This window comes from Oreochromis aureus, linkage group 3 (genome assembly GCF_013358895.1).
Source record: "Oreochromis aureus strain Israel breed Guangdong linkage group 3, ZZ_aureus, whole genome shotgun sequence".
Classification (NCBI taxonomy): Eukaryota; Metazoa; Chordata; class Actinopteri; order Cichliformes; family Cichlidae; genus Oreochromis; species Oreochromis aureus.
Genome location: NC_052944.1, coordinates 6,561,623 through 6,575,228, shown reverse-complemented (window position 1 = coordinate 6,575,228; position 13,606 = coordinate 6,561,623). Strand labels below are relative to the sequence as shown.

The 13,606-nt window shown below is 39.2% G+C and overlaps 1 protein-coding gene across 10 annotated transcripts in view; it reads right to left on the bottom strand.

Annotated features, from left to right (window-relative positions):
* LOC120438826 (mitogen-activated protein kinase kinase kinase kinase 2-like) overlaps positions 1-13,606 on the bottom strand; it is a 94,966-nt gene that overhangs the window by 22,181 nt on the left and 59,179 nt on the right. For 4 of the 10 annotated variants that reach the window (XM_039609254.1, XM_039609256.1, XM_039609255.1 and 1 more), the window contains exons 1-5: positions 9,022-9,513; positions 6,505-7,518; positions 3,644-3,702; positions 3,504-3,550; positions 14-52 (exon numbers count right to left, since the gene is read on the bottom strand). The exons of 4 other annotated variants lie outside the window; for them this stretch is intronic. In XM_039609254.1, the coding sequence (XP_039465188.1) occupies positions 14-52; positions 3,504-3,550; positions 3,644-3,702; positions 6,505-7,518; positions 9,022-9,067 (1,205 nt within the window). In that variant the 5' untranslated portion in view covers positions 9,068-9,513. Of the gene's footprint in view, positions 1-13; positions 53-3,503; positions 3,551-3,643; positions 3,703-6,504; positions 7,519-9,021; positions 9,514-13,606 lie in introns of those variants that run through there. 2 more of the 10 variants (XM_039609265.1, XM_039609257.1) reach the window with 2 other exon arrangements.

Here is a 13,606-nt window from a genome sequence, read left to right as displayed (position 1 = left end):
GGACATGGCCTACCTCAGCTCGAGAGCTTGCTCCACACATTCCAACAGGCTCCTGCAACAGGAAGACCTGATGTTTATCTGACTACAGGCCTGAATGGCCCAAGAAGGAATTAACCCAGGGTTTGATCACTTTCTATCATTTCAAACTCAGGCTTAGAGCACTCGCTTTTGTGCCAAGGGTTATTTCCAGTTTACCTACCATCAAACACAACTCACCCAGTCATATGCTGGAAGAGTTGCAGCAGGGATTATATACAGTTGTGGTCAAACGCTTACAAACGCTCATCTCTGGCATGAATGCCTTTTAATGGACTTTTAATGATTTCTTTTCTTTAATGATTTAAAAACAAAACAAGATCTGGGCGTACAAGTTTGAATTTAATTTGGATTTTTGCAGATCCACACAGAGTCAGAGTTTATGCACTACCAGGCAAAAGTTTGGACACATCTTCTCATTTGATGTTTTTCCTTTATTTTTACGACTTTCTACAATGATGTTTTCAGTTTGTAACTACAAATATACGAAGCAAGATATATGGAATCATGTCGCAAAGAAAAAATTGATAAATAATTCTAAATACATCTTATATTTTACAATTCTCAAAGTAGACTTTGCTTTGTCGACAATGCTGCAAACCCTTGACCTTCTCTCAATGAGCTTCATGATGTAGATGCCTGAAACAGTCATCTTGATGCATGCTCAATCATCCAGGTAAGGAAATCCACAAAGGTTGATTCTGTTCATCTGGACGTTTTCAGTGGGAGAAACGTTTCGTCACTCATCCAGGTGACTTCTTCAGTCTCAGCTGACTGCAGGTTTCCAACCTTATAAACAGGACATTTGCATAATGACTGAAACCAGCACCACTGAAGGAACAACAACCACTGATTAAAGACCATGAGTACCATTCACAGAGAGCCTGTGACCTGTGGTATGAGGTCCGGTCAGTAGCATTGTCCTGTTCTAACTGTTTCAGACAGTCTATCACCCTCTTACTGTAAACACTTCCTGGGTCTCGTTTCAGGGGCTCGTGATCAGTTCGACTAGTGGGATGGATGGTTTTCTCCGCTTGGGTAAGATGTTTGTCAGACAAATTCTTCACCCACTTCTCCACATCCTCAGTGTGGCACTCACTGGACTGACCAATACTCAGAACAATGTGGAAGTCCAAGGAACTCAGTCAAGATCTAAGAAGGAGAATTGTAGGTTTACGCAAATTGTCGGGGTCTCTGCAGATTCAAAGGTCATCAGTTCAAACTTGTACATTAGTACAAGTTATACCACTTTGGGTTTTCTTCCAGACTTTGACAAACAGTTACCCTTGGATGACAGGAAATGAGCCGGGGCGTTAAAGAACAACCCACCAATAACCAAGGCTCAAGACATGGACCAGAAACTGCTGTAACACCAGCATCACTGTCAACAATGAAGACAGTTTTAAATCACCATAGCCTGAGAGGGTGCTAACCAAGAAAGAGTCTCCAAGCAAGAAGCTCCTGCTCCAAAATCAACACAAGCTTGAGGGAAATTTGCAGCTGCCCACATGGACGAGCCAAACGCCTTCTAGAGAAAGGTAGTTTGGTATGTTTGGAGGAGTAAAGGTGAGCCTTTCAAACCTGAGAATACTGTCAATCGTAGTGGTGATAGCATCATGCTTTGGGGCTGTTTTGCTGCCAGTGGTAATGGTAGGCTACACAAAGTGGATTGAATAATGAACAACGAAGACTATCCCCAAATTCTTCTACTTCACATCAAATCAACAGCAAGATGGTTGAAAATTAAACACTGCAGGACACGATCCCAAACACACATCAACACACATCACTGGTTCTAGAATGGATAAAACAAACATGAAGCTTATGACATCACCTTTCCAAAGCTCTGACCTCAACTGAGGTCGGGTCCGTACCAGGAAACAAACCAATTTACCAAGTTTTCCAAGAACAGTGGTTAGATAGAATTACACCAGAAGCTTGTTGATGACTACCAAAAGTGTCCAGTCACAACTCTTTAAGAAATATTTAAACAAAACTGTGTATGCAGCCAGCATATATACTTTGACTCTATGTGGATTAGTGAAAATCAAAAATTAATTTAAAGTTTGGTGGTTTTTTAAGTCATTAAAGACGTTGTTGTCTTGTACAATCTTCCAAAAGAACAAAGAAATCATTAAAAGCCCAGAGTGGACGCAAACGTCTGATCACAACTGTAAACGACTCCTTTGTGCACATGTCATCATTTTAAAAACAAAATAAAATAAATTAAATAGATTATGCAACCATCTTTTTTTCATAACTATACATTTATTGGCCACTTTATTAGGTACACTCGTGGGTACACTCAATTTCCACCGGTCGTTGCTCATTAATGCAAACATCTGTTTGACTTGAAGTTCAAACTGAGCATCAGGAAGAGAAGTGACGTGTGAAACAAGTGTACCCATTTTCTGGTAGCTGCTTCAGCAGGATAACTGTCTTAAAAATGACAGCGAGTTCACTGTGTTCCACGGTCAAAGGTCTCAGTGCAATCCTGGATGTGCAGCAGCAGTCCATGTAATGCTATCATGTCTCTAAGGAATGTTTTCGGCACCTTGTTGAATCTTTGGCATGAAGGCAAAAGGGTCCAACACAGCACTACCAACGTGTACCTGATAAAGGGGCCAATAGTATAGTCTCCATTATTTTAACTGGCACCTGGAAGTATCCAGACATACGGAGCATTACTTCATTCCCACAATCTGTGAATAAACGCAGTTAGATTGGATCAGCTGGAGGGCAGAGGCACAAACTAACTAAACAGAGTCTGCAGTTTTGTTTGTTTATTGGTGTAAATCGATTCCTCCACTCTTACTGCAAACAGTTAACTTTTTTAAAGTTATGCAGTTAGAATCAATCATACCAAATTTCTTTTTGTTTGTTTGTGTTTACTACAGGTTACTCCTCATTGCTCTGCGAGGACACTCTGTTCTCTTGGTACCTGCAGTAATACTGTTCTCATACTGTATGGATAAGCTGGCATTCTGGCCACATAGGAACCACATGTATACTTTTATGAGTTACGATTTATGGAGCTACATCCTGGAAAAAATACCGAAATCACTCCATGTTGGCTGAACAAAGCAAACACCTGCTAAAATAATTCATGCTTCATATCAAAGTTTTTTCAAAATTGCAATTCTGAAGTTTTGAAAGTTATATATGCTACCCATCAGCTGGATATTGTAAATAAAAACAAAACAAACAAACACATAAAAATCCAGTTAAGTTAGACTAGCCCAGTCTACAAATGACTGATGTGGCTACCACACGACCTTTTCCCTGCTACCTGACAGAGTAACAATCAACCACAGCAGAACACAACTTCCTTCCAGCTGATCCAATCTAGCAACTTTTTAAATGCACCTTGTTATATTACAGTGTGCAGTGTGCCAATGTGACATCTCAACAGCCAAAAACAACGATATTTAATAAGCAACTGAAGAAAGATGAAACAAAGGTCTTACGGTGAGGTTCCTTCATCTCCAGACAGACTCCAGTCATCATAACAGGCCTGCAGAAAGGAAAACACAAACAACCTTTGGTCAAATCCATGTGCTGTCATGGACTGTATGCCATCAGTATACCTGCAGGAAACATGCATTACCAAGTCAGGATAAGGCTCTGTCACTTTCCTCAGTGGAGGCCCAAACTTCACCTGGTCAACTGCAAAAAGAACACAACACTGGGCTTAGCACGCTAACAATGGCAGACCAACACATTCACACACAATCCTGGTACTTTCACAGTGTTTACACTGCACCGATCCCCATCAGTGTGCACTCTGGAGATCATCTGTGACATCAGCAGTGAACAAGGGCTGAGTGACGTCCGCAGCCCTGACCCCACACATCAGCTGAGCACAGATATCAGAGAATAACTACATTTTTACTCGATGAGAAAGTGTCAATGAGAAGAGACGTCTGAGAACAATAAACAAAGTACCATCAAAATCATCTGGAAGAATCAAAAGGTATATAAGCATTTAGGGGCTGATAAATCGTAGTTACTGGTTTTAAATGAGAGACAAGAAACAGCTAGTTTAGAAGCTCCCACCGTAAAGCTTTAAAAATGACATTAGACGGCTTATTCTTCCTGTAGTATATCAGAGTACGACATTTGTCATTAATGTTAAAGCCTGGAACACGCCTGTGTGTGGGGAGTGAAAGCTGACATGCATCACAGTACCGCTGGAAGAAGACACGCCTCCTTCAATTCAATAGAAGTATTTGTATTCCTAAGTATGTGTGTGTGTCTTAATGCTCAGTCAAAGTGACATTTTTGATTGCAGGTCAGGCAAAGTAACAAATCGAATGAACATACATATGCTTGCTCTGTGACTACAGAGTATTAACTGGAATGTATCAAATGTACACTGATAGACTTTTCATCTCCACTTTACGGTAACATACTGGCGTCACTGTTGCCAGCGTCATACCGTGACGCCGTATTACTGTAGCTTACCGTTCTGCAGGATGATACCGTTTTTTGCTGTTGTGGTATAATACTCTTGGACAAATTATGGTAACGCACCGTAGCTTTTTTTACGGTATCTCACTGGCGTCAGTGTCGCCAGTGAGATACCGTTATATCGTTATGTCGTAAATTACGTCAACAAAGTAACATTATACTGTGATTAAGAAATTGGTATACTACCGTTTATTCACCGTATGTCACTGCAAGCCCGCTGCAAGGTAATAAACTGCAATATATTTACCAGCAACCTACCGTTATCACGTATCACCAGTACCAAAAATATTCATCTCTGCTAGAGGATACCGTGTTCCTACAGGCGGTCATTTACTGTTTAACACGTCGTAATTTAAGGAAACAGTAACATACTGTAAGAGACTGGAGGGTTCAAAAAAATTGTATTGTATAAAAAAAGGTACCATTTATTTATTTATAATTATATAAAAACATATATATACCCACTAAAGATCGATTGATCGAGATAGATAGATAGATAGATAGATACAAAATAATTCATGTGCTTCACACCAGTTTTTATTTCTGTTCTGATTTTTCCCTGCTGAAATGCACATTTCCAAAATCAAAAACTGAAAAGAACTGAAAACATATTTTCATTGAGGAAGCACTTGTTTTTACTAAACAATGTAAGCCATTATTTTCTCAGATGGTTGTACAAACACTAACGATATTATGTCATATCCATATCATGGCAGACAACATATGCTCAAGTGTTGGGTTTTCTCAGTTATATTTTTGTAGGGTCTTAAACCTACAATGTGAAGTGCCTTGGCATTCATTTTGTTTGCACTCAAAAAACCTATTGGACAGAGACAGCGTCTTGCAAGATGGCGAGAGAGCTTATCTTCATTGTTGTTCGTCTTGTGTAAATGTCCAGAAAGCATGGGACATGGATCATCTGTGGAGACACAGGTAACAACACATTGGTCACTTAAATTATACAAGAAATTCACTTAAATGGCAAAAACAGTTACCTAATTTGAAGTTTTCCACTCAAATTCAGTAAGCCGCTGGAGGAAAGTTGTGACATGAGGGTTAATGTGAACAACCCTTCGCTTCACAGTGGTCCCAGTCTTTCTGCTTGTCTCAACCTTGGAGGTACATTTTGTTCCCTCTTCAGGGTTTATCCTTACAAAAAATCTTAAAACATGCCACAATAAATAGTAACATACAGTAACATTGAGTTGTGATGTGAAAAAATGACCTACTTAGGGATAATTTATTCATCATCTATCACTATTAGCTACCTGTTCAAACATATCTCTGAATTAGTTCCAATGTTGCACACGCTGACTCCTGGTATTCTAGGTTCAATACATAGAATGAACCAAAGAAGACTGACATCGCAAGAGCAAAGGTGTTCTCTTTGTCCAGCTCAACAATTACACGGCCCTCTGCACTCACCATCCAGCAGGTGGCGGTCATTAAACTTTGTCCTTAAATGTATAGGGGCAACATGTTGTCATTATGCAACATAAAATAATTTCAATACGTCACTTCTTCACACTGTAGATAGTCATAAAGCAAATAGCTGCGTACAGTTAATTATTAATGGCCTTATGTACATAAGTCCGCTTTAACATATTAGAATTGTACATAATTGGGAATTATTCTGCACATTAAACACACCTAACAAAGAGTTAACCCAATTAAATTACCGCAGATGAATCAACTGTATGGTTATTTTGGAGCTTATAGTTTGTGCTGCTGTTAAACTTTACAGTATTGATTTCAGTATTTCTGCTGTTGGTGTAGCTAGACTACTATGTTGATTAGTAATATGTAATGTGAAATTTGATATTGCTACCTTGCTGGGTTCACTGAGACACATGTCCAACAACCTTGGTTTATAAAGGAAATTACAGAAATTTGAGCTAACATAACAGAGACTGGACACCTGTGTCCACGAAAAGCTCCTGTGCCAAACAGAAATTTTAATATGGTTTAATCAGCTCTATTTCATGAGTGACTTCTTACCAAGCATAATCAGCCTTGGAGCAATTGGCAGGTTGCTCTCTGCTTCAAGGGACATCCTGGTAGATGTTTCCTGCCAGAAAAAGGACCAGGACATTTTATGTAACAAAAAACAAAACAAAAACAGGACAGCAAGCAACAGCATTAAACATAGAGCTGTATGAAAAAAGCTTAGATCTGCTAAGACAAAGAGGGAGTCTTCATCTTCCTTGTAATACTTCATCATGAGAAATATGGCTGCTGTGCCAACCTTGTTGTTGGTCAAAACTCCCTCACTTTCTATCTGCTGGATGAGTGTCCTTATACCAAGGTTCCATTTGAGCTTCTGGCTGGAGAAATAGTTAATAATACTTCTGCCTTTGGTTATGAGGGCCTGACCTAAGGGCTCAGGTCCTTCTGAATTAAAAATTGTTAACAAGATGTGCTTCTTTTCCTCTAAAGAAGCTGGCGTTTCCCCCTCAGGAAGTTCAACTGGTTGCCAATTTATACAACCATAGCTATCAATAAGGCATCTAACTTTTTTAGGTGGGGTTGCACTACTGTTGGGACTGCAGTCTTCCTCATTCCTGGTTCTCTTTGTTTGATGAAGTCTATGTGTTGTATTATCTCGAATAACATATTCAACTCTAGATTTGATGCTTCTCAGTAGTGAATAATGTCCACAACCCAGTCTTTCTCCCTTTTCAGTGAAATCTGCAAATGTTTGAGGGTATCTGTTTACAATGATTTTAGCAACTTCTTCACAAGATGCACGTTTAGGGTTCCTGCAGTGAACTTGCATGGCCTCCACAACAATTCTAACCATACTTCGCCTGTCCTCTGGTTGAGCTCTGTCTCCTCTTGTGATTGCATGCGACAGTCGCAGTGGAAATCTTTCCCAAGGAATCTGTAAGTGTGAGACCCAAGAGCTGGAGTAATGGTTGTACATAGTGGTGGACGTGGTGGATGTTTCAGCTGATGCAGCAGGGCAAAGCTCCAGAGTAATGGTGTCATTCAGGTTCTCTGGTCTGTTGCCATCTAAAAAATAAATAAATAAAGATCATTGGAAAAGCTACCTTAAAAAGCTACTATGTCAACAAATATGTCCTCACTAAAAGATGAACCGTTCAATTAGGATTGAGTAGTAATGGCAAAGTACATGTGTAGTATGGTGAAGAGAAAAAAAAAGCTAATCAAGCTAATCAGTGACATATGAGTCTATGAGTGACCTTCAAATCATAGACTCAAGTCTATGAGTTGTACAGAACCTACACAAACCTCCTTTAAATGCAAGAAGTAGTTTACATAGTAGTTTACTCAGATATATATAGTCCTCTATGAAAAAAGTTCTTGATTGATTTTGTCCACTTCTGCTTGTGGAATATTAAATGAAGACAGTTTATCAGACAGTATTGCAAGAACATCGTGCATTGCACAGCTGAGAAGATCCTGAAATTCCTCTATGATGCTCTGTATAGTGCTGGTTGGTAAGAGCATTTTAGCCTGCATTACACAAAGCCAACTGTCTCCTAATAGATTAACTGTGTCCTGTCCTTGTATTATGGCAAGTTCCCCAATTTCTTGTTGCCTTGACTGCTGAACTGTCTACTTATGCTTTCGAGAAATACGGCTGGAAAATGATGTTCGGACACTGAAGTATTTAGAGCAATCTTCAAATGGACATAATACTTTTTTCCCGTCTTTGATGTGAAATCTGAGATGGGCACAGAGTTGTAAAGTTTTGTGCAGCATACCCACATCCAGAAACTTGACAGCTGAGGTCACCAGTGAACTTACAGAACAAGAAGGGAGACCACTGAGGAGGAGTTTTATGATTCCTATGCATATGTGAATGAAAGGTGGAAAATGCTCTGAAAGTGGCAGGGCAGTTCTCAGTTCCACAAGAAAGCCTATAGTTAGCTACATGTTTGTGGCTTTTAACATGCAAACTGAACAATATAAATTTGTGTGCACGGAAGCCACATAATTTATAAATACACATAGTTGCAAAAAGTTCAATGACCAATTACCTTTCCTAAATGAAAAAAAACCCAGAAAGAAAAATAAGAATATTGTCAATAGGGACCAATTCCCAGTTTTTACATAATCAAAATTAATAACAAAAGGCTTCAATAAATAGAAAATGTGTGCTGACAAAAGACCAGAGAGCAGTGCACAAAAATGAAAAGATATTTGAGCTCGACGCTTTAATGGGTTTAACACGACTAAGTCAGCACTCCGCACCGTACAGGTAGTACAAGCACACCTGAAAACACTGACCAGCTAACAGCTTTAAGCATTTGGGCGCAACCTCGTTAGTTCACCGATTCACCTGTTGCAAACGTCCAACTTTCTATCAAGTCTCATAAATCCATCGGCAACTATTACCTAACTAGTCTTTTGAGTCTCCACATTCATAGATATTGATATTTTGTCTTAGCATTTGAATGAAAATAACCTGGCACGGTAGCTTAAAAGTCAAAACAAACAGTAATAAGAACGCATTTCTGACTTCTCTTGAATAAGTGAAAAAGCACTTACCTTTAGACTGATTAGCTGGTGTCAATCCAACTTTAATGTTTCCCATGTCAGTCCGTTTTAGGGAAAAGTGTTAAGTTTAGTTGTTTCATTTACTTTGAGATACTCCCGCATGGACGAGAAATTTGGAGTCTAGCAGAGTTGTCACGAATAGCATACGATCTTCAGCTATAATCCAATCAACCGTGCATTTAACCTGACTGAACTCCATCCAGTTACCTCTGACTACTTCTAAGTTGCGCATGTTAACGGTCCGTAAATTGTCTCTGTTGTTCTTCCACCATCTCATCATCACTCTGTGCTGCAGCGAACTGGATATGTGGCACAGAATAGTTGATGGTCATGTTGTTCTCCTTTGCAGCTTTGTTTGAGTCTGAATTGCGTCTTAAACGTGCAAAGCTAAGAAAAGCAGATCAATATTTTCTTCTTCTTGTTATTTAATGGTGGTTGGCAACCAGCGACAGGAGCATTAGCCGCCTCGATCAATATCTTCTATACGCCATTGTAGTTTTGAAAGTGTGCGCCATACGTCACGTATTACGTCAGGTAAAGGTGTGGTCTCGACTATTGCTCTGAGATGTGTAACCAGTGCTACACACACCTGTCGCATAACACGCTTTAAAAACGTAACATTGGCTTTAAAAACACAACCCAACGTGCTAAACATGAACAAACAAAAACACCCGTATTACATTATCATGTATATCCAGGACATCTCTTCTGAACCAAGATGAAGTGGTGCTACAAGGAGAGTGCATTTTATAGCAGTCTGGCCTGCCACAAAATGCACCGCTAAAAATACATTTTCTGCTTGTCCCAGAATTTATTAAATTTGAGAGTGAAGTTGTAGGACTGATGCTGGTTAGTGGTGTAGGTTTCATAGGTGTGACACCAACTTGTGTAAAATGACCACCAGAGCATATTCCGAGACTTCTGGTTAGTTCACTGTAGTTAGGCAGAGGTGTTTTAAAAGTACCACCTTATACAGAAACAATGAAGTTCCAGTATAAAAAATAATAAGAAGAGTAAAAAGCTACACCTTGCTAAATGAAGTAACTTTTAAACATTACTTTAAATGTAACATATAGAAAGGAAATCAGTCTAAGTATACGTCACCTACATTGGCCCCTGTTTTAATATATAGAGATATCTATAAGGATACTCCTTAAGTTAAAAAATGATGCTGTATATTGTAGTTTACATGTGATACTACTCTCACAATGAATTGCATTTTATGGTAATACACTCCGAATGAGGATTTGTTTAAAATCATAACACGAGAAGATAAAATATCACATCTGATGGTGTTGATTTTTCCCCTGAAGTGGTCTGCAAACTGCTCACAGAGTGAGTCTGTGGGGGTTCTTTGGGAGCTGTTAAAATCAGGGTTAAATAAGTGATCTATGGTGGAGAAGAGGTCCTTGGGATTATTTTTGTTATTACTGATTATTTTGGCGAAGTATGAATTTCTTGAATTCCTTAGTGTATTATTGTAAATTTTAAGTTGCTCGCAAAGTATTTGATAGTTGATTTCATTTTTATTTTTCCTCCATCTCCTTTCTGCTGACCTGCAATTTCTTTTGAGTTTTTTGACTTCTTCGTTTCTCCAGGGTGACACACATTTTACGTTAATCTTTTTGGTGGTGAGTGGAGTAACGGAGTCAAGGCTTTTCTTCAGTTTGAGGTTAAAATGATTAAAAATAAAATCACAGGGTGCAGGTAGAATCACAGGGGGGCATTCATCTAAAACCTTGGTAAAATTTGCAGCCACTTCAGAGGTCAGATAGTGCCTCCTCACAGTTCGCACCGAGGTCTCCCGCTGAATAAAACCGGTGATGTTAAAAAACACACAGTAGTGGTCAGAGACAGCCAAGTCAACAACAGAGGACACACTGGTGGACAGCCCATGGGTGATGACCAGGTCCAGAGTGTGTCCTCTGTTGTGAGTCGGCTGCGTGACGTGCTGGGTAAAATCCATACAGTGAAGAATGTTTAAGAATTCTTTTGATGTAGGGTCAGAAGGATTATCTATGTGCAGATTAAAATCACTTATCATGTTATATTTTGAATGTATGTTTGTTAAAAATTCTGAGAATTCCTTGATAAAAGCAGCACTGTCTTTAGGTGGTCTATAAATTACAGATAAAACTGGACGGCTGCTAAAAACAATAGCGTGGAATTCGAAAGTGGTAAAATGATCAAATAAAATTTGTTTGGTGGTGAGTGTGTTATTGGTTAAAGATGCAGTCCCACCACCTCTCTTACCACTTTTAAGGAAAAAGAGGAATTAAAATTTGGTGGGGAGGCCTCAGTGAGAACAACTGGTGCAGCCGAACCCAGCCATGTTTCAGTTAAAAATAAACAATCAAGTTTATTATCTAAAATTAAATAATAAAAGACTTATTCAACAGAGAGCGGACATTTAAAAGTGCCATACTAATTGAGACTGGTGGATTTTTGACAGTAGAGTTCAATGAAGTCTGAGATTTTTGAAGAGGCCGGAGGTTATTAATGTTTTTGGAGTTACTGGATTTATGATAATTGTGTTGCTCTCTGTTTGTGATTATGATGGGTATTGTGTTGACTGTGGGAGAGAGAGGTCCGAGTCCAGGGTTTTGTATATTACTGTTAAAAGTGGAACAAATGTAGGAGCTGGGACCAGGGGGACATCAGTCAGTGGAGGACAGATCAGCAGGTGGTGTCGGTTTGGGGTAATGACAGGGCCGTGTGCAGGAGTGCTGTCCGCCAAACACCAAATTGGCGGACAGCAAACGGCGTCCGCCAATTTGGTATGATAATAATAATAATTTTGTCTTCAGGGAATCATTTCTCTGTAAAACAGCTTCTTCTGAAACTCTTGTTACATTTCTTGTTCATTGTTTGCTGGTTTTAGAAAAATGTCATCGTCTCTGTGTGAACTTAAACTCTACATGTGGTGTCAGCTATAATACGAGCTCTAGAGTCCAATAACGATGCTTTTATTATTGTCTGGTATCCAACCTAACCCCCAGTGTCAATAAATTCCTTTCTCTCTAAACAGTTACACACTCTCGGGCCTACAGCTAAGCCAAACTGAAACACAGAGACAAATCCTTTCCTATTCATCTGATCTAATCAAATTTAACACATTACATTCTAATAATTATTTTCTTGTACTCACAAGAGAAATAGAGAAATATAGGTATAAATATACATACCAGTATAAAAGGATAAATCATCGTTTGACTTAACTCTTCTGGACCATTGTTGTTTTTGTGCTCATCCTCAATATTTAAACCCTTTTTTAACAAAACCTCCGGCAGAACCAGGCTCAGGGAGGGGCGGGGCCATTTGCTGTGATTGGTTGGGGTGAGAGAAGGAAGACAGGACAAAGACATGCTGTGGAAGAGAGACAGAGATTAATAACAAGTATGATTCAGTGCAGAGAGGTCTATTAACACATAGTGAGTGAGAAAGGTGACTGGAAAGGAAAAACTCAATGCATCATGGGAATCCCCAGCAGCCTACGTCTATTGCAGCATAACTAAGGGAGGATTCAGGGTCACCTGGTCCAGCCCTAACTATATGCTTTAGCAAAAAGGAAAGTTTGAAGCCTAATCTTGAAAGTAGAGATAGTGTCTGTCTCCTGAATCCAAACTGGAAGCTGGTTCCACAGAAGAGGGGCCTGAAAACTGAAGGCTCTGCCTCCCATTCTTACCAGGTGTGTGTTTAATAAAATCAACAGTGTTGCTTACACAGATAAAAAATATTGAGATTAATTAATATATGATAGAGCCCAGAATATGATATTTTGAACCAACTTTGAATAATTAAAAGAACAATCGATGAACATATTAGATTATTGAGGCGTAGCAGAGAGAGGTGTTTTCCTTTTCTGTCCTTTACAGGAGAAGATTCCAGAACCACAGCAAAACCACGAAGGGGTTGGTGAGAATCCAGGACCCAAAGCTCTCAGAAAATGTGTTGTTTAGATTGAAAAAAGATTAAAAGCTTGTTAGACAGAGGTTATAATGTGAGTGTAAAGTAATGAAGAGTAATGAGAGGGAGTTTAGGAATAGTTTGTAGGATTTCTATGTTATGTAAATTGCCCAAACACAGTGTTCAGGCCGGATATGCTCCACCCGTTAAAGGGGGCGAAGGGACAATGAAGTGAGGAAACGGGTTAACTGTGTAGAGATCGTTTCCATAGAGTGACAAAAGTAATGTTGGACCTTTTTACCAGGACAAAGTTAATTATATCTGCTTTTAGTTTACAGTAGTTATTGAGGGAGTCAGTTAATTAGGTTAACTCATAAAATGAGTTCAAAAGGGGGAGACTGTTACCAAATAAATATATATTCTTAGTGCTTATTTTCTGACTATATTGTTTTTTGTACTTTGTAATAAAGTCTGTGAGAGAGAACTAGGTCAGAGGGTGACAGGTCGCTTAGCAACAGAGGCTTTAGTAAGGGGAGGTTAAAAAACAGGAAGTTTAGTGCAGAGCTGCAGAGGCATATTAATAAAATACAGGAAACCAGACAGAAAACGCAGAACTAAGTAACACACACATTAGTCAGAGCAGACGGAGTTGTTTTGATGGAAACTGTGT